Below are 23,861 nucleotides of genomic sequence, written 5' to 3' on the forward strand. Positions count from 1 at the left end.
AGATCTGGGGGTGGAGAAGGTTAGGCAAAAACCAAGTGACACCTCTTACAAAACCCAGTATCTCAAAACTATTCCATGAACATTAGTCAAATATACTATCCAAGGAAGGCATACCATGTTTTATTGAATCAAAGCTTAAGATATTTTCTTGTGTGTCTCTCTGCTTTGTGTTAATCACATGACTTACAATTGAACGATTATTACACTTCATTAAGAATGTTAAAAAAACAATACATACAACAAAGTTTTGTTTATTTTCACATATGCCTTTTATATTTGTCTATTTTTCTACATTTGAAATCAGGTCAAAATCTTCCTCTAAGGCATTAATAGGTAGTACATACTGTTCAGATCTGAAATCTCTTTGGTCAACATGCAACCTTCAGGTATCTATTGGCAATGCATCTCTATGAAATTTTATGACAGTCGATCATAGAAAAACTTAACCTCATGTCCCCAAAGCCCTGGGGACAGAAACATATTTATAAAGCCACAAAAATATTACATACATTACAGATAATAGTATAGCTTTAAAAGAGCATTACATGTGGATTTGGGAAGAGTTTAAACATATTTATGGATTAGAAGGAGAGGGTCAAAGGCTAGCTGAGTATGGAGAGTCCTGAGTTCACTAGTAGGGCAGCCTCAACCAGCCCTCTGCCCCTAGTTGTAGGGTAATCAATACAGGAAACCCATAGTTTAAAAGCCTTTGTATAAAGTCAAATTGTAATAGAAAATATATTAAGGTCACACCACATGAAGGGTAATTCATGATATGCTGTTTTTCAGAAAAGCATTTTACTAGGCACTTTAAATATGATCCAGCATCAGGGTAAACACATATTCCAATGAAATTTTGTCTGAAATAAACAAATTTGGAGCACTATCTACGGACACCATCTTCAGAACTTACAGCATATTCGTATGAAGGTTGTTTTGGTGGCAAATTTAATCCTTTGAGAATAGACTTCGGAGTAGGGAAAGTTAGGCAAAACTCAAGTGAAGTGGCACCTCCTGTAATTCCTAGTACATTAAAACTGCTCCGTGAACATTGATTCAATATGATAATCAAGAAAACCATATCGTTTTTATTGAATAAAAGGTTAGGATATTCTATTGTATTACTCTTAAATGAATAACCTTATATTTGGTGTGTATTAGTCTGTGTATAAGAAAGTTTACAGCTCTTCCAACTTAGCATAGTATGTGTAGAGTATAAATATATTGGGTAATTTCCAAATTAAGAAGAAGGCATATACTAACACCTGTCCTATTGACTTAAGCTCATCTCAGTTCATTCTATAATCCAAGGTCAGCAAAGATCTATTTCAGTCCAAGAAGTGAAATGGCAAGAGTCACTCCGATAGAACAAATTTGATAAGCCCAATTTCATATAAAGAGAAAATTCTATTTGACTGTAAGCCATTACAAATCAAGATTTAATTACAAAAGTGACTTTATAAAACAGAAGGAACCAATTATTTGTGGACAACATATATTTACAATCTACTTGTATATTTACTATCTAAAAACTATCTGGATATAATGAAAACCAAACTATATTCATGAATATTGACCCGCTGGACCCACGAATGTTTCTAGTACCTAGGTCCTGGCAAGTGTTCTTATTTTTGCACCAGCTATATTATGATTACTGCACCCTATTCTTTCACAAAGAATAATGAACAGGAAATTTCAGGGGTACTTGAAAGCTACTGTTAAAAACGGAGCACCAAAACGCTTTGCAAGTGATTCCTCTGATGAGAACAGTTATTTCCAACCTGCATCGTGACAGATTCTCTCTTAGTTTCCTAGGGAAGAGTGATAAAGTGCTGGGTATATTCATCAAGGGCATCTGGGGAGACTCTCTGGTGTATTCTTCTGCGTCCCGAGTCATCCAGTATTGTCGTGTACCTGTAGCATGATTAGCTGCGTAACCAATACCTTTTGTGAAAAACAGCATGTGGAACCCTCAACTTTGATGTTCTTCATATCATGACGATTGCAGCTCAGTTATACATTTCTCAAGTGGAGCTGTTCTATTCATCTGTTTACTTAGTTTCAAACAGCAGGAAGCCTGCGAAGGTGGAGAAACGCTGGTGGTCCCCGTGGAGGGCGCCATTGCCCATTCTCAGCCAGACCTCATCTCCTTTGGCCAGCTTCAGCACAGCATGGTTGCTGGATGTATCTGATTTCCCCTTTGTTTCATAGCTGGAAAGAAAAAGAGGCACAAACTACTCAGTCTTTGTAGGGCACAGACGGTTCTTCACCAAAATAGCCTCCCTTTCTCTTATGCATTTAGGTATAGTCACATGATAAATTCTCTAGATGGTATGTGAGCACAAATGACATGTGCCACTTCTACTAAGGGCCAATAAAACTCTTGCAAACACTCCTGACTACTCCTTCTACCCATCTGGGGCATTGATGGCAATGCCTAGGATGAAGCCATATGTAGAAGTCCAGGTTCTTTTGCAGTATTGGGGATTGAACCCAGGGCTTCATGCTTGCAAGCAAGCACTCTACCGACTGAGCTATCTGCCCAGCCTAAAGTCTGGGTTCTTAAAGATTACTTTGTGTAGTAGAACTCTTTTGCTCTTGCTCCAGGCTGGAACACTCACCCTGGAATATCCATCCTGGACTGTTTGATGAAAGAAGGAAAGAAAGTTCTATTATGTTTGAGTCATTACATTGACTTGTTGTTAAAGCAGTTTAGCTTCCTCTAACTAGTCTAGAATTTGGTGCTAAGGGAGGTGCTGCTATAGTCCAAATGAAAATATGTTGCATTAGCTCATGGTCAGGCAGGAAGCAGGGAGGAAACAAATATTATGTACTGGGAAGCTGGAGACTCGTGCCAGGCTGTGGCATGACATTTGGGAAAATACGAGACAGCATGGAAGATACACCTAATGCCTGCACACTAAGTAAGCGTAGTGATTGAAAAAAGCCAAAACACTCGTTGCTGCCTTTAGAAGATGTTAGAAACTTCTACAAAAGACCAGTTCAGACAAGAAGTGACATGTTTGAAACAGAAGGAAACAGAGTATGGACAATGGAAAAAGTCAAGTGCTTTTACACCTGGAACAGCAGAGACAAAGTTGGTGTTTTCCCATTAAGAATTTTCATTCAATCAAATAGACAGTGCTGTGATAACCTGATGGATGGAAAATGTTGCTTCTCTAACCTAATCTGTTAGTTTAAAAGACCTCTCGGTAACTACCATTAAATTGAGAGAAAGGCAAGAATAATCAAAGGAGTAACAGGCTGAAACATTATCAGTCAAGAAAAGTGTGTTGGGTGAGATTTTTAACACATGTAACTGACTGGTAGCAAACAGAACAAAAGCCTGAAGAAATGTAATACCAAATACTAGGTTTCTGAAGAAATGTAGTACCAAAGACCCAACCAGGGCTAAAACAGGCTGGCGATGTTTGACTTAGCTCTCAGATTTGCACCAGCAGGACTTAGACTGTGAAAGAGCCCTGAGAGGACTAACTCATCTTTAAAATGTGCCCACGGAAAATGAACAAAGAAAACCCTCCCAGAGGAAAGAAGCAGGGGCCAAAGAGAGAAGCAGCTGATGGTCTGATTTGACAAGAAGGACTGCTCATTGCTAGATCCTGGACGATAAACTTGATGCATGAACTGTGGCTGAGGCTCTCTCTATGGGGGCCAGATGGGGAGATGTGTACTCCACATGTAGAAAGAAAAGCTCAACAGACATTTGGAAGCCATAGGGCACAGGAAGCTAGATGTTAAGCAAAATCTGCTTTCCCCTTTCCAATAAAACCACTACTACATTTCCTTGCTGCCTTTGCATTGGTTGGGTTATGAACAATGTGATTAAGTTCTCTAAACAGAATGCCTGATGCATAAAAATTTCCACAGGCTTTTTATTCTTTCCTCTTTCTGACTCGACAATGACCATGACCAGTGAGACTTTATAAGTCGGCTATATAGATAGAAGAACTGCTTTTGTCTGTCTGAGTCCTGTCAGGGACCAAGAAGAAGTTCTCATTCTGAGGACGTTCTGACCTTTACGATAAGCAGCAGCCCAGGGAGCATTTTGCGGTTGCCTCCCCTGTGTAAACACCCTGCAGCTGACTCAGGCACCCTGCAGCTGAAGGCTGACGGATTCCCGGAGCGCGCTCCCTCCCCACTTCCGGCTGATAGTTCTGCCTATGGCCCACCGGCGTGAACTTGCACCTTATCAGGAGCCCAAAAGAAAAACACAGCCAACCAGCCTGTGTCTCATCATACCCCTCATTCCCTCAGCATAAATACCCTTGAGAACAATAAAAATTTGCAGCTTGATCAGAATTCCTGTCTTGCTGTCACTCCCTGTGTCTCTTGTCCCTTCATTCCTTCTCTCTTAGGTTTGCCGTCCTGCGTTGATGTCCCGCGGGTCGGGACAGAGTCCTTCAAAAATCAAGCGGAAAAAACCTCTCCCAACCTCTAAGCAGTAGCCTCTTCTGCCTTTTCTACCACCTTCCTCCCCCAACCTGAAACCCTTGTCTTGGACTGGTCAAGGAAAACAGAATTCTAGCATGTTTGAGGCTACTCTGGCTTGAATCATATTCTTGCAGCAATTTCACCTACTCTAACTCATATTTTCCTCTTCTGGCATTCCAAATGCATCTTCCCATTCAGACCAGACTCCAGAAGGAAGCAGAAATCATCATAAGTATCAGAAATAAATAGCAGCCACAAAGTTTTTCATAGATAACTCATAGCCTATTTAGCTAAAGGCAAGGAGTTGACTCTCTGCCTTTCGGCCACATCCTAAACCAACATCAGAACAAAGTATAATATTTCTTTTTAAAATATTTTTTCCCAGGCATATCAAGGACCAGGTTGCTGGACTAAGTATCAGAATAGCAGCATGGTCCAAATAGAGGGACCTACTCCCAACTCTCTCCACCTGCCAGTGTGGGTGGTGGTGGAGAAGGTCATCAACAGGACTGTCTCCAAAAGAGGGGGAAAGAGAGTATGACCAGAAGAAATGAAAGACAGAGTAGGAAAACCTAAAAATGTTAAGGGGAAAAAACAAATGATTAGTTATAGAAAGGGTTGTTAGTAATGATATCAAGATTTCTCATCAAGCTGCTGATGCTCAAGTTCATCAGATTCATTTCTTCTCAAATAGTAATGGTAATCTGACCCTATATTGGTGCACAGGAGCTCTTATTGAGGACAGGGGCCACATTAAGCTCTACTGATTCCTACATACTTGTCTGCTTTTGGACTTCCTTTGTGCAAACTATAGCAGCCTGGATGAGACCTGTAATAGAAAAGACCACCCACCTGTACATGCTGAAGACGGTATTGCCATTGTGCATAAGGTACACATACACTTCCTCCACATCCTCATGCTTCATCATGCTGAAGGTGAAGAAATACACACCTGAAAGAGGCAGGTAGTCATCCATGGTTATGTTAACATGTTAATATGGGGGATACATGTTTGGAGATACATCAAAGGATATGTAGTATGTAGCTTCTTTTTGGCCTTTATGTGCATGAATTATTTGCTCACCTTCAAAGTGCTTTAGACATTTTCGAAACTTTCTCAAAAAAGTGTAATCTTATACTGTGTATCCCTAATAAGATTACAAAGTCTTTAAGGGAAGGAATCTACCTTACTTTAATTGTATCTCACTGTCTTGTTACCTCACAAAATGCCTAAGGTGAAGTCCATGCCAATTCTAGATAAGAAATGATCAGTATCTACACAGGACTCATATTGGTAAGGTACAGAGAGCCCTGTGCATGAGTACATGGTACTCCTTGGCCTAAGAAAATGAATCAGGCATGAAATTGCAAAGGACAACTGTACTTGCCAAATGTTAGCCAAAGAGAACTGAAGCACTATATGAATGTTTAATAGTTCTACAGAAATCATTTTATTAATTATTCATGTTATTCATAGTAAATCACTGAAATTGTGAATAATAAATAGAAAAATCCAACTTCTACTTAGTCAACAACCTTGTTACCAAAAGTCTGTATCTTCATTTGAAAAAGACTAGCATATTTTAAAAGATGAGTTTTCTTACAAGATTCTAGAATTCCTAATGAAAAGCAATTTAATATGAACTAAAAAACTCTAAATGCCAGCACAGAAGATATGCTCAATAAGAAAAATCTAATCGTAGACAGGCTAAAAGGAAATTATTCCCACTCCAAAACTGTCTTGGATTTGGGAGTACATTTTGGAAAGATGAATGAATATAAGTCATGAAGCTCTTATGATTTCCATGTTGCACTTTAAACTATGGTTTTATAAGAGGAAAAACCCAGAAACACCTAAAAGAGTAAAAGCAAAATAGCACTGAACTGTTCTATTTCTTTTACAATAGTGCAAATAAGAAAGAAGATGTACGAAAATGTGCCATGTTGATCCATCTGACTCTGAGTCAAATTGAACTAAATAGTGAAATATGGTCATGCTTTGGTTAGTGCCAGAAATGGGAGAAAGATCAGCCTTGTCCATTAGTATGCCTAGAGATCGACTCAGAGCTGAAAAGTAAAGATAGGTAAAAATTAAAGAGCTTCAAGTAGTTTATAAGTGTTCATTTTTTTTTTTTTACATTTTACAAGACTTCATATTAGATGTGCATGCACGCGCGTGCACACACACACACATACACACACACACACACGGTAATTTTTAATGCCCCCAAAAGATAAAGTTGGAATCACAATGACAGAAAAGTATATTGGTCTTCCTTAAAAAATGATGAGTACTATAAAAAATAGATTGCAGAAACACTTTAGAAAGAGAAGACCAAAAAACCAGATGGTGACTAAATGAAATCTCTAGAATTGGAAATACAGAAGTTAATATATTTTATATCTACCTGTGACTTTTTCTACAAGGAAAGATTCTAGAACCATAGGCAATATATTTGCACTACGGTTTTCATTGTCTTGTTTTTTTTTTTTTTTCTTTCTTCTGTGATTGCAAATATCAGTCTTCTTTATTTCATCACTTCCAAAGTTGAAAACAATAAAAAGATAATTTTGCAATGTCTTTGGTAAGGTTTAAACAATAAAGTGTGGGAGTCAAAATGTGGATGTTATTGCCAAAATGATGTCTAGCAGAGAATTCTAAGATACTAAATCCTTGGGCTTGATTATAAAGCCACTTAATTTAATTAAACCATTGTTGGTATTATCTAGGCACTGATATAATCTGGTATAGACAATATTTAACAAATTCATTACAGGAAAATTATAGCATAAACCTTCAGAGCAGAAAATCACAAATGGTTGATTGAAGTATGAGAGAAGATTGTTTCTATCCTTTCATGTTAGTTCATGCCTGAGTTAAATTGCCTAGAATAACAAACTAGGTATACATTTAAAGCATTTGTGATAAACTTAACATGTCTACTGTATCCATCAGGATTTTCTTGCTTTTCTTTCTGGATACTATAGAAAGAAAAGAAATGACCACCAAAAAAAAAAACAAAAACATAGCCATTTTCTGCAAAACTAGGATACTGAAAAAAAAAAAAAAAATCAGTAAATTTCAAAGCAGCTTTAAGTGCTGCCAAAAGGAATTGAGGGCAGACAGTGACCTGCAGACAGTGACATGCAGACAGTGTGGGGGCTGGGCAGGGACTCCAGGCCAGGTAACAGCAGCTCTCAAACCGTGCCAGGAAAAATACACTCCTTGATGGAGAGGAGCCACTCTGAAGTGCAGATACTGAAAAGAAGCTCCTGTGAGCAGGACTAAGATGAGGTACAAGATTGTGTCTTGAGGGAAGTTTGCTAGAGAAAGAATATCTCACAATCTGCCAGCAAAAATAAGATTCCTAAAGAAAAGGGAACTGGCAAGTACAGGCTGGTTTCAGAAACCCTCCTGGGGAAGTCTAGGGAGGCAGAGGAAATGTGACCACACAAGAAAAAGACACAGAGCGGCCATTCTTAAAAGAATTAGTCAGTCCCTGGGAAGCAGGAGAGGGAGCCATTGAGATCCCCAGCCTGGAGGGCTGCTGCGGTACCTCCCTTTCCTCAAAAAACTGCTTATGACTGATCTAGGAAAATCCAACTCAAGTCAGTTGTCAGCTAATTTTAAGAACTACTAAACAACAGCAAGAACAACCCCAATAGATGAATAATACCAAAAGGAAATGTTGTTGTCATATAATAGATGAAAAATGTAGCCAAATAATTCACCACAAGTTTAAAATATATGAATGAATGTCACTATGAAAGAAGAACTCTAAAACAGGATGCAAAAACTCATGGTAAAAATGACCAGAGAAGGGGAGGAACTAAAACCGGGGGCATCAGGAAAGTCTCCTGAAGTCTGTTCTGTAATTTAGTTATAGTGTTATACCTGGCTCTGTTTCTTCATTTTGATCATTGAGCTTTGGTTATGTGAAATGTTAATGCTTGGGGGAAGCTGATTAAAGAGAGTAAGAAAACTTTGTAATATTTTTCTAATTTCTGTAAATCTAAAGTATTTCAAAATTTTAAAAAAGATTTTTTAAAACAGAATTTTTTTAGCTATCAATTGTCCAGACATTGGAAGGTGCTTTTTATTTGACAATAGGAATGTATTAATACAATCCTACAGTCATTTGATCAAATTGATAAGCCAAATCCAAAACAGAGAGTAATTTGATCAAAGCGATAAGCCAAATCCAAAACACCAAAGGTTGAATATGTTCTTTGATATGCGGATGCTAATTCACAATAAGCGGGGAGGGATAGGGAAGAATAGGGTTACTTTATATTAGAAGGGAATGAAGGTAGGGGAGGGGATATGGGGGTAGGAATGATAGAGTGAAAAAGACATTATTACCTCATGTACATATATGACTTCATGACCGATGTGATCCTACAATATGTATAATCAGAAAAATGATAGATTATACTCCATTTATGTATGATCTATCAAAATATATGAATGCATTCTACTGTCATGCACAGTTAACTAGAACAAATTTAAAAACTTTAAAAATTAATGATATGAAAAGCTTTCTAAAATGTATTGCTAGTTGTTAAAAAAGCAGAGACTAGTCAGAGTACAGAATATGTTAGCCTTTATGTAAAAAGGAGAGAAAATATATTTGTATGTGTTCACATAAATTGTTTGAACTCTTAAAATAGGTATTACCTACTCAAATTATTAGTTAAAAAATTGGATCAGGCACTAGTTGGGGTGGTGGAAAGGGAGGACACAGTTATAAAATGCTTAAACTATGAGAATTATGTTCTGAGGACTTTTATAATCCAGGTAATTATGCCCTTGCAGGGATTATTTGGTTCTGTTCAAATCAGGGTTAATAACCTTGATTACCATGGTCACCACTTGTAAAAAAAAAAAAAAAATATCTCGAGATTGAATTCATTTACTTGGAAAGTAAAAAGACATACATACAGACTGCTTGTTTTAACTTGAATTAGAATTTTTTACTACCTTAGGGTCTTCCTCTCTTTATTCCCACCCTCTTCATCCTTCATTCCTTCCTCCTTGTCCTTCTTCCCGCTTTCTTCCTTTTCTCCTTCCTTCCTTTCCCCTCCAACCTTCCTCCCCTCCTTCTTGCTCTGTCCTTCCATTTTCCATCCCTCCTTCCCTCTCTTGCTCTCATCCCTCTTCCTCTCTCCATCCATCTTCCTTCCTCTCTCAATTTCTAAACTAATTCAATTATTCATTTATTTTTATATCTCACCTGATACTGGGGCCCCAAATCTACCAGTCATGACATCAAAGAAGTTTCCAATGTTGGTCTCAACACTGCTGAAGATAATTCCACTGTTCTGATTGCTGAAGTGGGTGGCCAGAGAAGCCATGAATGCAATCTAAAGAAGAAGTTGGAGGTCAATACTTAGGCAATTTATCTTAAAGAAATCAAGCTTTTATTTAAGATAAGTTTATTGCAAAATCATTTGTAAGGGCAAGATTGGCAATAACTTAAACATTAACCCGTTGAGAAATAAATAAACAATGGTGTTTTCTAACATTTCATGCTATTTAGGCATTAGAAAAAAATATACATCAACATTTCTGAACCTATGTTTCAAAAAACATTAGTCTTTAAAATAGTTTTTGAAATATTAAACACTAGGAAAATTTGAATGAAATTCTCATATTGTAACTATTAAATGCATATTAGCATATTAAAAGGTCTGAGAAACCCTGCATTCAGACAACTTTTCAATTTGCTAGCCCTACACTAATTTTCTTCAAAAGATATTATCGACTTCTTATGAAATAAATTCTTTGAATACACTTTTGAGATTCCTTAATATTGATCTAAATGTAATAATGAGACAATGCTTTTATTACATTATTTAATTTAAAAGTAAGCAACACAAGATTGTCATGACTTGATACCAGACTATGTTAAGCTTGCCTATAGATAGTGTCGCTCTATGGGCAAATTGAGGAAGATATCTGCAAGGATATTTACAAAAGTTTTATTGGCAGGACTCACTGTGCAGAAGTCTCAGAAATTTTTTCTTTCTTAAATACAATTATAATTTTTTACATGAGCATGTATTCACTTAATATTCAGAAAAACATTAATTTTTAAAGATTTTTAAAATGTGTTTATTAATACATTATAGTTATACATAATATTGAGGTTCATTTTGACATAATCATACATGCATGAATCTATATCATGCATAACCATAGAAATGAAAAGATGTACCCCATTTGTGTATAAGGAATCAAAATGCAGTCTGTAAAATTTTTTTTAAATTATAATAATTATAAAAAATAATGATAATAAATAAATAGAAGGAAGACAAGTAGAGTAAAAGATATTAATTTTAAAGATTCATAATTGCATTTATTTACATAAAAAAGATATCAGGAAATATCACCATTCATGAAATAAACTAATACTGTGTGTTCTTATCATATTTAAAGGTACTGTGCCTAAGTGAGATATGAAAAGTATGAAATGATATGTCAGTAGTCATCATCTCTGGACATGTTTTATTTTTTGCACAGCTGTTTTCTTATTTTTTTAAATAATGGAAAGGTATTACATAAGCCAACTTTAAATGGCAAGAAGAAAGTTTGCAGTTACTCAAAATATAGAAAAATCATTTAATACAACTAAAAATCTGTTTAAATAATGGAAAATCAAAAATTTCTGGGCATGGTTTCGCATTTTAAAAAGTCAGATTGAAGGAGAAAATTAAGATTTAGGAGAACCACAGAAGTCATTTAATTTCAGCGACCATTTCTCGGACTGGTTACAACTAACTTATGTGTAATATATTATGGAACTTTAGATGCTTCAGTTCAGTCTGTAATAAATCAGTGAAAAGAATTAATTTGTTTACCTGCCTATGGTTCCACCAAGAGGCATTGCAAGTTTAGGAATAGAACCACCTACTTGCATCCAAAAGTATGAGATGGAATTTCAGCTTTATTAGTTGTAACTGAGTAACTTGGCAGGTCATTAAGTAAATGAGTCTTAAATTTCTGTCTCACTTAAGTGGAGAACGAGGCACGATTACTCCTCTTCTTCTTCCTACTGCTACTACTGTTGATGCCACTGCCCATGTTAAGGGACAGGATTAAAGTTCAAACTACAAAATGCTAGTAGTTAAAAGAACCTTAGGTCAATGCCACCTACCAAGAAATTCCTTTGCTTGAAATACCCATTGGAGATGAGATTTGAAAGTCAATGTTAATTCCTTGTCCAAATGTTTGGGTTAGGACGGATGAAATTAATAAATTATTTAACCTGCTAGAATTCTCTGTCCTTGAAGAATAAGAATTCTCCTCCTATGCAATCTGCCTAAAACCAGTCCTCCCTCTTCTGTAAAACATATCAAAGTAGTTCTTCCAAAAGATTGTACTGTGGTGTTAGGGTGAAATAGTTGATGGAGAGAATTTAATGATTTCCCAGGTTTTCTCCATTAACCCATCTTGTTCCTTTGCCCCAGACACCTATTAAAACTTAAATTTGGTATATAATGTATGATATAGCTATATAATATAATTATTTGGTAATGATACAACTATATTACAATATAATATAATTATAACATAATATAATAATCAATATAATTATATTAATGTTAATATAATAACATATATAGAAGCTCTAGATTAGTACTTCCAACCTATTTTAATTAACTGTGTCAATTTTATTGAAATATTCACAGAATTGAAACTTGGGACTTAATGGATTGAAGCCCCTTAGCCATGATATAACCATTCATACATTATATGTTAGAGTTTCTAGCTTTGAGATGTCTATAGCGGCTTAGTAGCTAACTCAACCTAGCTAGGTGGCAGCTCTCTCCTTTTTATTTATTTATTTAATAAATTTATATTGGCATATGGATCCCATGTTGCTGCAATTATTAAACAACATTCATTAAAAAGTTACCAAAAAAAAAAAAAAAACCCACAAAAAGTAGTAACAATAACATGCAGGACCTCTTATTTACACTTGAAAAACTAAGACCCAGATAAAGGATGCAACTTATCCAAGGTCAAACGCCCACCACATATGCTAAGTACAGTCAAACTTTTCCTCAATTGATATTTCAGACAAGAATTGCTTTTTATTCTAGTTCTTTAAGTCTCTTGTGTTACAAGATTTGTTCCCAAATACTTTAACCACAGATTACTCTTTGGGAAGACATATTAACCATAAACGAATTTAACAAAAAACAAAACAAAACAAACAAAAAACTAGTTGATAGATGTCATCTAGAAGAATCAATTTTAAAATATTAGCAAAAAAAAAAGTTAACACAATTTAGTTATTTTTCTTGATGACCTAACCTCACACTTAAAAGCTTTAGATGTCGCTGACAACAAAAATTTTAAAGATTATTTAAAAGAGAAACAAAGAATATATCAATTGGCACTTGAGCTTGGGATAAAACATACAATTACAAGCTCATAAATGGATTCAAGAAACTTTGTGCTGAAAAGAACATGATTGGGTCTGGAAAACTATGAGAGAATGACTCAAAAATAAAATGTCCCCAGTGAAAAGAAGATTCTGATCGGAAAGGTTTAAATAAAAACTGAGCTATAAAGTCTGAGTTGATAGAAAATAATATATGCTAATATTCATGCATATGATTTAAATATGTAATTGTAGCAAAATCAATAAATAAAATATTACAAGTGTACATGTAGCCACTCTATTTTTATGTTTAAAAGCTCATATGTTTGAATTGGTCCAAACCCTTTTTATTAACCTATCTTCCCATCTGGAAAATAGGAGATGAGTTTATATTCAGGGTTGCTTTGTATTTGATTCTATGAGGAAGTTGAATTTCACTCTTGCTAGATTTTTCTCCTCCCTAGAATCATTCCCAAATCCTCTGGACAAAGATAATCCTTAAGCAAACACCCTGCGTGAGAATTGAGACTAGATTCACTCAAGATTGGGGAAGGCTTGAAGAAGCACTCCAACCCTTGGCCCCCGGGTCCTAGAACTCAGACAGGCCTAGAGGTCACCTGAAGACATGCAGAGGGCAGTTTACCTGCAGTTCTGGTGGAATCCCAGGATAGCCCTTCTCTCCTTTGGGGCCATGCTGCCCTCGCTCCCCTCGAGGTCCCAGGTCACCTTTGTCTCCTTTCTCACCTTTGGCACCTTCATGGCCAGTGGCTCCATTATTTCCATTGTTTCCATGGTTTCCTAAAACAACCAGACATAATCACATGAGAAAACCCTCTTACTCATACTGACCATCTATTTTTAGACAAACAGATCCTTCTTTCAAAACATCCAAACTCTATTGTAAAAGTGACCATTTGGAGAAGTCCAAATGTAGTCAGGGGCACCATCAAATGGGTCCTCTTTTACTTGGCTTTGAAACAACCATAGATACCATAAGGCTCCAAAGCCTGTTTTTCTTAAGTCTTGAATGAAAAATTGTGTAGAAGGTTGATCATCACATTATCATTTAAAATAGCAAAGATTAGAGACCACCAGAATATCCACCAACATTACAAGGACTACATTTTAAAATGGCATATTTTAGTACATGATATTAGTCATTAAAAAAAAAGAATTCTGAAGGAAAATATTTAATGATATAATGATATCCGAGGCATTTTTAGATAAAAAGTTCATAAATAAATAGGAATGGCATAATACTAGTTTTGTTTGGAACAATATGTATGTGGAAATTATACCTATAGAAGAAAAAGACTAGGATAAATTATGCAAAAATATTTACAATTTTTTTCTGAATGGATGAAACACAAGTGACTTGGTACCATTCTACATATTTTTTGATCTTTCTGAAGTTTTGTACCTAGAACATGTATCACTTTTATAACTGAGGGAAAGGTAAACTCATTTATAAAATAAAAATCAAAATAATTTTGAAATCAAAAATTGGATAACAATTTCAATTCCTCACTTTGCCACTAAGAGACAGTTTTTACAGCTCCTCTTTATTTTTATGTATGCTGAATTGCAGGCCCTTTTACTATTTATTTGTGTGATGCCTTTTATCAGGAATCATTGTATCAGGCTTGTAGTCCTTCCAGATGGATGAACTTTGACTATTTACAGGCTAAAGTGTTCAATGGCAAAGCCATTTCCTGGTGGGAAACATTTATCCAAGGCCAGAAGAGTTTAGATCTGAGAAGATTGCAAAAGTGTCCACATATTCCCTACCCCAAATCACTGCCCCTGCTGCCTGCTGTCCCTGGAGGGCAATGATATGGGTTGCATAACAGTAACCATGGTTTTAAGTGTAATATAAGATTTTTTTCCATTATAAAGTTGAGTTTACATGAGACTCTATCCAAAATATTTAAATATTAAGCCATACTTAAAAAATATTAACATCAATGGGAGTAAAGTAGAGAAAACCAAGTGGACTTTGACAGAACCCTGAGAGGAGGTTTTATCTCCAGGAACTGACTAGAGAGGAAGAAGACGTCAACAAAACCCACGGGAGGTTTGGGAGGCCCTGATAGAGAGGATCTGGCACACCCTTTCCTCCCCCAACCCAGTGTACTAGCCGTCTCCCAGAATGCCTCTGAGCCTGAGGGACCAGAGTGCACTGAAGGCTGAGCCACAGGTCTAGAGGGACCTGACACAGCACTAGAGTCTTCCCCAGATAATAATGTGGTTCTGGAGTCCAAAAAATATTTCCAGAAACCCAAGTGAGGGACAAAAATCAATTGATAGCTGATACTAGACAGGAAAAGGGGATACTCAGTGGACCTCGAAAGATGTGCAGCTCAGTGAATGACGTCCTGGAGATGACTATACCTCAGCCCTATGAGCCTTCTTCTCCACCGCCTCTAGTTCCTAAATCTCCTGAAAGTTGGGTGGAGCATACTGCATACAGCATGCTGTGGCAGAAATGCTAGCTTCTATGGTTTAGAGAAGTTCCCCCACAGGCCCAGGTCTTGAAGACTCGTTTCCCAGGTAGCACTACTGGGAGGCAGTGGAAACTTTAAGAGGTGGGGTCTAATAGGAGATTGTAGGTTACTGAGGGCATGACCCTGAAGAGGTCTGTGGGACCCTGGTCTCTTCTTCATCACCTCTGTCACTTTCTGGCTGCCATGATGTGAGCAGCTTTGCTTCCTCATGCTCTCCCCACCCTGATGCATTGCCTCACCATATACCCAAAGGAAACAGGGACTAAAACTTCCAAAACTGTGAGGCAAAATAAACCTTTTCTCTTTATAAGTTCATTGTCTTAGTTGTTTGTTACAGTAACATAAGACTGACTAACACAGTGGCACTAAGAGTAGGTCCCACTTAAGAGCTAGTAGCTCTATACTTAATGCTGGTAAAGAACCTCCCAGCCTATGAGTCTGGCATCGCAGGATGCCTGGAGCTTTTTGGATTTTTGTGAGTGGTGTAGAGAAATAAATAGTACAGAGTTTGTACTGTTCTACCTAAGTAGACCTCATAAACCCAGCTCCCCAACCTAACTCTTTCTTCTGGGTTTTCCATGCACATCCTTTAGATCATATACAAATGATCTCAAAGTATTTAGATTAGTCCTTGGCTTTTTTGTTGGCACAGTCTGCCATTAAACTAGCAGCACATCTAGCTCATCCTTACCTGGAATGCCAGGAGGGCCGGGAGGCCCGGGGGGGCCTTGGTAGCCACGGAAGCCATAGTCTCCATGACAACACTTGCTGCAGTCTGGGGGCAGTCCTCCGGTTTGTGGGGGCTTAAAAAAGATAGAAAGAGAAGTTTCAGGGAAAGGCATTTGTGAGCAGTTAGGAATTTTACAATATCCTCTGACCTCTATCCTTAGGTAAGTTTCACCTCAATCAGCCCACAACTGCATTAGAGAAGACAGTATGGGGTGGGTGGACATTTGTTGGCATAGGGCTCAAGGGGTAGCTTAAGCAAAGGAAAGCAACAGGAAGTCAACAGAAGAAGTGCTTTGGAATGGTGCCTGGGTGGGATGAGGTGACTAGTATCCACGAGCAGTGTCTTCCTGCTGCTCCCAAGAAATCCCTTCTGAAGCAGACTTGGACACTTGGAAGCCTTTTCTCTTTCCAATACCCTACAGCCTCAGATGTAGCTAATCTGAGCAGATGACCTTCCAATTACAAAACTACAAAACATAGTTAGTAAACACTGTGTTCCTGATACTGGCATGAAAGCTGGGTTAAGACTTCTTAGAAACTGAATTGTAACTATTTTTTCAAGTAGCCAGAACACACTTGAAATTCCTTTGGCAATGAAGGAAACAAAGCAATCTTGAGCCCAATGCACTTCTTTATTCATTTATTTGAATTGACAAATAGAAATTGTCTGTAGTTTGCATATACAATACTTTTTTCTGAAATATGCACACTTCCTTGTAGAAGGGCTAAGTCAAGCTAATACATATGCATTACCTCAGATACTTTTCCTATGATAAGAACATTTAAAAATCTACTCTCTTGGTAAGTTGCAAGAATGTAATGCATTGTTATTAACTTATGTACTCTTATTATTTATCTACATCTTGAAACAACTTTAACTTCTTCTTTATAAATCTTCAGCATGATATCACACTTTAGTATTTAAAGCGATCATCCCACTGTTTGAACCCATATTTAAAGAGCACTAAATGGGTACTAAATATGCTCAAATAGGACACTGAGGGAAATGCTTACTTATAAAAAAAGAAATTTCTAAAATGTATGCTCACTGTGAGGAGCTAGGGATCTAGTGGGAATTGACTGGAAGAAGAGCTGGGGTTGCTTCTAAAATTTGGACTCTCATTTCAATTGGCAACTTGCTTTTTAATTATGTCACATAAAATACTTGTGGAAACTTTCCTAGACACCAATTATAATTCAACAGTCTTTGGAAAACAACATATTGTTGCTAAGAGATTCATTTTTAAAAGGAAGGGAGGGAGAGAAAGAGGGAAAAGGAGACAGTAGAAACGGGAGAGAGAGAAGTCAGGGGAAGAAAGAATTTAAAACACAGCACGGCTCCATCGCTAGAAATCTAAGCAGAAGACTGGGTGGAGGGGGTGGAGGTTTCACCTTGCTGCACATTTAGACATTGCTTTTTTTTTTTTTTTTTAACAAAAAATGAATTTGGTCTTTGTCCTCCCTTTTTTCTAAAGTTTTCCACAAAGTGATTCAGAAAAAAACAGAACAGCATCTGTGGTCCAAGAATTCTCATACCTCAGCACAGAATCCAAGAATTGAGAGATCAAGAGCTCTGATTTAGAGTAACTCCTAGGCTCATCTTCAGTCTATCCTGGACTGGCATAGAGTCTAGGAAGACCTTTGGTCAAAATGGTGGAGGGAAGAAAACCTACAAAAATGGGTCCAAGATGAAGGATTTTTGGACACTTGGAAAGTAAGAACATCACGGTTCCTCCCCACCTTCTAAACCAAGATGCAATCTGAGAAGTAAGCAAGCGGTCCACATTTTCTGTATGGTTTTCCTAATGTAAAATACAGCTTATAAACCCCAGGAAATCCAAGACTTTGCCAATGATGGATTTCAGGGATGGAGAGGAAAGGAGGGGAAAAGGGAAAATTCTGAAGTAGAACCGTTTGTGTAAGAGTAGAATGGAAATACTGAGATGCTTAAGCATGTCAGAACAACCACTGAACTGGACCCGTATTTCCCTTCTCAGTTCTGTGTGACCTTAGAGAAAGCACTGCTCCCAGATGTGGTTTTTCTTGTCTATTTAGGATTGGAAAAGTTGGTCATGAATTTTCTTTCCAACTGTAAGATACAGACAAAATATTCACGTTTCTCCCAAATAGCTCAAACAAGAATATAGAAAGGTTTTTTTGTTTTTGTTTTTATTTGATAATGGGGATTGAACTTAGAAGCACTTGAGCACTGAGCCACATCCCCAGCCCTATTTTGCACTTTATTTAGAGACAGGGTCTCACTGAGTTTCTTAGTGCCTCTCTTTTGCTGAGGCTGGCTTTGAACTGGTGATCCTCTTGCCTTAGCCTCCCAAGCCACTGGGATTACAGGCATGGGCCACTACGCCTGGGTAGAATTTTTTTTTTTTTTTTTTATTCTAATGTCTAGTGTGTGTGCACCTGGAGAAGCGTTGCTCACCACCAGAGCTAATTAGGACTCCTGGTGTGTGGGCAAGTTACCTGGGGCACTGCTAGAGCGCAGAACCGCCAGAGATTTATTGAGAGCCTTCTGCTAGCCAGGTACCTCCTGAGAAGCCTCCTGTGAGGTTTCATCACATGTCTGCCTCTGGCCTTGTCTTCCACAGTTCAGTCACATGGAACAAAGCTGGTGAGGCTCTTAATGGGTTCTTAGAACAAGTTAAATAGGATGTGTCAAATCACACAATAAAGGAGATATTATGTATAGGAAGTTGCTATCTCTTTTCATTCTTAAGTTTATCACCCCTTTCCAAAATCAGGTAGAATGTGAAGGCGTCCAAATTAGCTGCATGAAAGAGGTGTCTCGAAGAACAGTTCCACCCATTTCACTGGGGGGAGCCTAGAGGCAACTCTTCAGAATGACTTCTGGGAAATAAAGTCCCTAGTTCTCCTTCAAACCAAGGAAGAGGGAAGAGTAAGAAAGAGATGGGAAAGGGGAAAAAGAGAAATGGGTGTCCAGAAGGAGAATGGGAGATTGATAACTGATCATGGCAAAGAGACTATGGAGAAGATATGCCAGGAACGAAGACAGAATCTATCCAGATCTCTGCCCACTGGAATCCACCATGACCTCTGCAGCCAGTTCTTTCTACAACACAAGTCGGATGACCTCACTGCCCTGCTATGAAAAGACAAAGTCTAAGCTCCTTTCACTAGCTGAAAGAATCCTTCCCAGCAGCCTGACACTTAAATAATTTGATTTCTCCCCCTACCACTCCAGAGCTCCAGCCACACCCAACTCCTCACATGCTCCTCAAATCTCTACACCCCTTGGCACACACAAAAACTATTTTAATCCCTGCTGTGGATCACTGTCCTCTTTTTCTCATCTTTTCAGATCCAGTTCAGGGACCAACACTACTCCAACATTTACCCCGCCTCCCAGCTGCCTTTTGACCTTGTTTATCACACTGTGTTTAATGAAGCTTAATGAATTAATTAATTTAATTAACAAAAATTTATCCTCACTAGAGCCCTTTGGGATGACTTGGACATAGTGTATTTATATTCCTGATGCTTGGGGGAGGAATGAATGCAGAAAAAGAAAGCTTAGAATAAAAGAAGATAGAGAAAGGAGGGAAGGAAGTAAGAACATAGTATAATCCTCGATGCAGTTTGTGTGTTCACATCCATTGAAAGAAGATCTATACTGAAAACTTCCAGAATATCAGAGGCTCTCAGTCTCTTTAGAGATGTTGGGGGTTGACTTGAAAGAACTTCAGAAACCCAGGACTAGAAGGAGGGGGAACAGAAATATAATTTGGATCTCATTGACCTGCTGAGTGTCGGATGCCAGGAACTAACAACTGATGACGACCTGTCATTGCCTTCTGCTGTCTCTGGGTCTGACACTGTCTCATCCAGGAAGGCACCATCCATGTGGACAGAAAGCCCACGTCAGGTCTTAGATAAAAGTTCAAATGCCTACACCACTAAGGAAATTAGCGTTAATCATCCCTCTGCCGAAGACTATCAGAAGAAAGGGCAGTCTCTACAAGTGGCATTTTAAGATACAATAATTTCTTCTGTGACTCCTTAAAGAAGCAATTTCTTCTGAATACCACCCCACAGAACAATTTGAGAAACTGCAGGTGAGTCCAAGATCTGCAGGTGATTCTGTGTGTGATCCTGATCCAATCATATACCTAGATAGTCAGTACAAAACTTCTCAGTATGTAATTGGAGGGGTTTAGATTTCAACTACATGAAAAATTTCAGTGCCTATTTAGTGCAAAAAACAAAAACAAAAACAAACCAAAAAAACAACCAACAGTTCTTATAGTAAAACCTATTGGTTCAAAGTTCATACAGTTCAAAGTAACTCTTCTTGCCACCATCTATCTGATTTCCACATACTACAGGTTTAGGAGGTAATTCACAATCTATTTCTTCCTGTTCTTAGTGTTTTAAATTAAATTGAGCTTCACCAATTAGCAAGTCACTATACTGAAACCTTAACTCACTCTCATGCTACCTAAAAGACTTAAAAAGATATTTTTTTAGATTTTGAACTTATGCCTTGAGAAATAAATCAAGTCCCCTGTGATCATAGGGCAACAAATTATGCTGCACACTTTGTAACTTTGTATCCAATTTTTTTTTTTTTTTTTTTTTTGGTTTTAACTCTGATTTAAAAAAAATAAAAGCCAAAGAGACTTAGCAACCTAGAATGCAATAATAAAATAAGACTGGCCTGAAATGTCACAATAAGTTTACACATTAATCTTTAAAAAAAAAAAAAAAAAGCTTTGTTTTTGGCAAACTCAAAAAGTGACTTCTCCCTGCTGGGAAGGATTGAGTCCAACTCTCTTGGGATTAGCAGTAATTACCTACAGCGATGTGTCTATCTGCATGGATCAGTACTTTCTGCATCAACAGCAAGAAAGAAATCAATTCCCAGTAAAGCAGGAAGCAGCTGCCCAGGGTCCCCTTTCTGATGGAGCAATGCTACAGCCACTCTCTCCCAGCACATCAGATTACCAGAGACTAGCAGTCCCCCTTGTATCCCAGAGCAACCCAGAGAGAGACCCAGAGGTAGCTTAGCAAACTGCTCTCAAGCACAGATCCTAAGAATTTTAGCCATAACAACAGTAGCAGTCATTAAACTTTCACAGAAATCCTTAAAAGAGAATTTGGAGTACCTGGCCCCAGAACCGGGTGATCTGGGCTAGGTCATCTACCTCGGGGTGTGGTAGCTCATCTGGTCTCAGGGGTTTTAGGTCTGTAGAAGTGTTATTATCCACAGTCCCAGTTTTAGGATGGCTCCGCTCTCTCACTCTCTCCCTCCTGGAACCGCTACGGCCAGTCTGCTGGTGGCTCTGCACTATCCTCGCCACCACTTTATTAGCTCTTCCGCTCACCTCCATGTATTCATCTTGACACAGGCAAAAAGGGAGGAAAAGCAAAGCCAACAGGTGCCAACAGGCGAGCTGTCTCCGGAGCATGATTCTCAAGAGAGTGACAGAGCCTCCTTGGGAAGACGGCCGGGGCTCCAGGCGCTGTGGTCTCCTCTGGCAAATGCCAGGGCTGCAGATGAGAGCTGCAGCCAGCAGGGTGTTTTTATACTTTGGTGTGTAATAAATAAGGCTGCAGGCACGCCAGAGTGACAGCAGCCCTCCTCCCCAGGCAGAACAGCCCCCCGTTCATCACTTCCCACACCGCAGGCAGGAAGGATTTGTGCACACAGCTCCCAGTTGGTGGAGTTCATAAATGTCACACCTTGGCACGTTTTTGTTAAAGTGTGAAGGAAACATACACAACCGGCTGGAAACAGAGAGCATGTGTCCAGTGGATTGCTTTCATGATCTGACATGGAAAGGCTGTGCGTTCGTGGTCTAAAATGACTTTTGGAAAAAACCTACCCTCGTTCTTGCCAGGAAATTCTGGCTTAACTGCATCAATTCTGTCTGAAACGGCAGCAGGAATCCATTCAGGTCAATCGAGAGAACGCTTGCTCCCTAAATGTACAGATAGCACTTTGATCCACTTAAAGCAAGTCATTTCTCCTTCGGGATTCCAGTAGCAGAGAGGAGGCAGTTGGCTGACTACGGAACTCTGAGCTGAATTCAGGTATAGAACCTCTCTGTTAACAGAGGTGTTTCCTCATTCCAGGTTGTATTTCCTTTTCCCTTGAGTTTCCAAAAGCCAAAGTTAAGTTCTTTTTGCCAGGTGGAAATACAACACCCAGTCTGTGTTGAGAAAAGTGTCTCCAGTTTCTCTTCCTCCTGACGTGTTCTTCATTAAACATCAAAGAAACAGAAAGCATCAAATCAAAAGACCTTTTCCAAATACATCAGAATTGAGAGAATTATCATTTCCTTTATTTTAGTTGCTATAATTTTATTAATTCAGCCAAAGAGCAAATGGACATTCTTAATCTCTTCAAAATAGCAAATTAAGAGAATTTATACAGATTTTGTTATTAAAAATTGCTTCTGTTTACAAATCATTTCATTTTACCATTATTTATTAATTCACTGAACAAAAAGCTGCTGGCCCTCTTCCATGAACAGTGCAGAGACCCTGGGACTTTAAAGAGCCTGAGTGGCAAGTGTCTGAGCCTGAGATGTTAAGTGGACAAGGGTGGCACTGGAAGAAAGCCAAGGCTTGGAGAAGCCAGGGTTTCTGACAAAGAGGGAGAGCAGCTGGAGAAAGAGACCTGGAGGGAGGGCTGCTCACAGCTGCCCTCCCCATTCAGCAAAGGGCCTGGGAAGGAGAGCTGCCCTGACCCAGCCAAAACACAAAGGCTACGCAGACTCTCCACCACTTCCCAAACAGCTACCTGGAGTGTGGGAAGTCATTCTTACTTAGCAGAATCAGACTAGGTTGAGCCATGGGACACAGAGGCCTGGTTTCTAGGAACCGCCAGGAAGCATGTGGCACTGCGTAGGAGTGGTTCCCTGTCTCCTTAAGAGAATGACGCCCCTAACTCCACCCTATCCTGTCCATCACAGAGAAGCTCCTGGTCTTTGCCCCTTTACCCATATGTTATAAATAAAAGAGAGTTGGGCGAGTTGTTCTAAGAGGCCAGAGCTGGTATGGCCAGACCTGTCATGTCCCCGCTCATTTAAAAAGAGTATTAACTCTTGTGTGTTTATTGAGTAGGTAAGTTTTTTGGGTAATAGATAGAAAGACCGCCAACATCCTCCTCTGGCAGTTAACCCTTTTCACATCCACGTGGGACGTGGTAGAGAGACCCCCACACTGGAGAGTCCACACTTCCACATAGGAAGGGTCTGGTGCTGGCAGTGGACTCAGAGTTATTCTGGGAAACAAAACTGCCCAGGCCACAAGTACAGAGTCACGCTTAAGCAAAGCAGGAAGTTCCAACCTAGTTCTATTAGTCTAGGGGAAGGCAGAGGCCTAATTTCCTCCTTGGAGGTTCTTTGAGTTCTGTGATGAGCCCTGCTCAGGGCAGGCATCCCTGCGAAGCTGTTATCCAGCACGGACTCTCCAGAGATTTTATTCATGCACATGGTGTGGCACCGAAGGCAGGGGAGCACATGCACCAGGCGGAGGGAGCTTTGCAGTGGGCCAGAAGGAAGGCCCTGGCGGTGTCTCAGTGGGGTGCTCCTCCTTGAGGAGGCCAGAAAAAAATGTCAGCAAGCACAAAATTCCTCTGAAAACTAGGTTACCTAATTCACAAGTGTTCTAAGAGCTGCCTCTGACTTCTACCAACCAGCATCTCCCACAGCGTGGACTGTCTGGCTACGCGTAGCTGCAAATCACTCTCTTCTGACTCCCAACCACAATGAGACTTTCCATCAGTGTGTCTATCCTGCCATCCATT

The 23,861-nt window shown here is 38.8% G+C and overlaps 1 protein-coding gene across 2 annotated transcripts; it reads right to left on the minus strand.

The window, feature by feature from the left end:
- Positions 1-112: 112 nt before the first annotated feature.
- Positions 113-21,566, minus strand: C1qtnf3 (C1q and TNF related 3). Of its 2 annotated transcripts, none has more exons than XM_047556172.1 (6): positions 21,433-21,566; positions 16,038-16,149; positions 13,486-13,640; positions 9,687-9,816; positions 5,305-5,404; positions 113-2,211 (listed from the first exon to the last, which is right to left on the minus strand). In XM_047556172.1, exons 1-6 carry the CDS (start codon positions 21,514-21,516, stop codon positions 2,052-2,054), a joined length of 741 nt encoding a protein of 246 aa, XP_047412128.1. In that variant the 5' UTR covers positions 21,517-21,566; the 3' UTR covers positions 113-2,051. The 2 variants fall into 2 exon arrangements, with proteins under 2 accessions (XP_047412128.1, XP_047412127.1); XM_047556171.1 differs by having other exon boundaries at positions 21,214-21,516.
- Between the last annotated feature and the right edge of the window lie 2,295 nt (positions 21,567-23,861).

This window comes from Sciurus carolinensis, chromosome 6 (assembly GCF_902686445.1).
Source record: "Sciurus carolinensis chromosome 6, mSciCar1.2, whole genome shotgun sequence".
In the NCBI taxonomy this organism is placed as follows: Eukaryota; Metazoa; Chordata; class Mammalia; order Rodentia; family Sciuridae; genus Sciurus; species Sciurus carolinensis.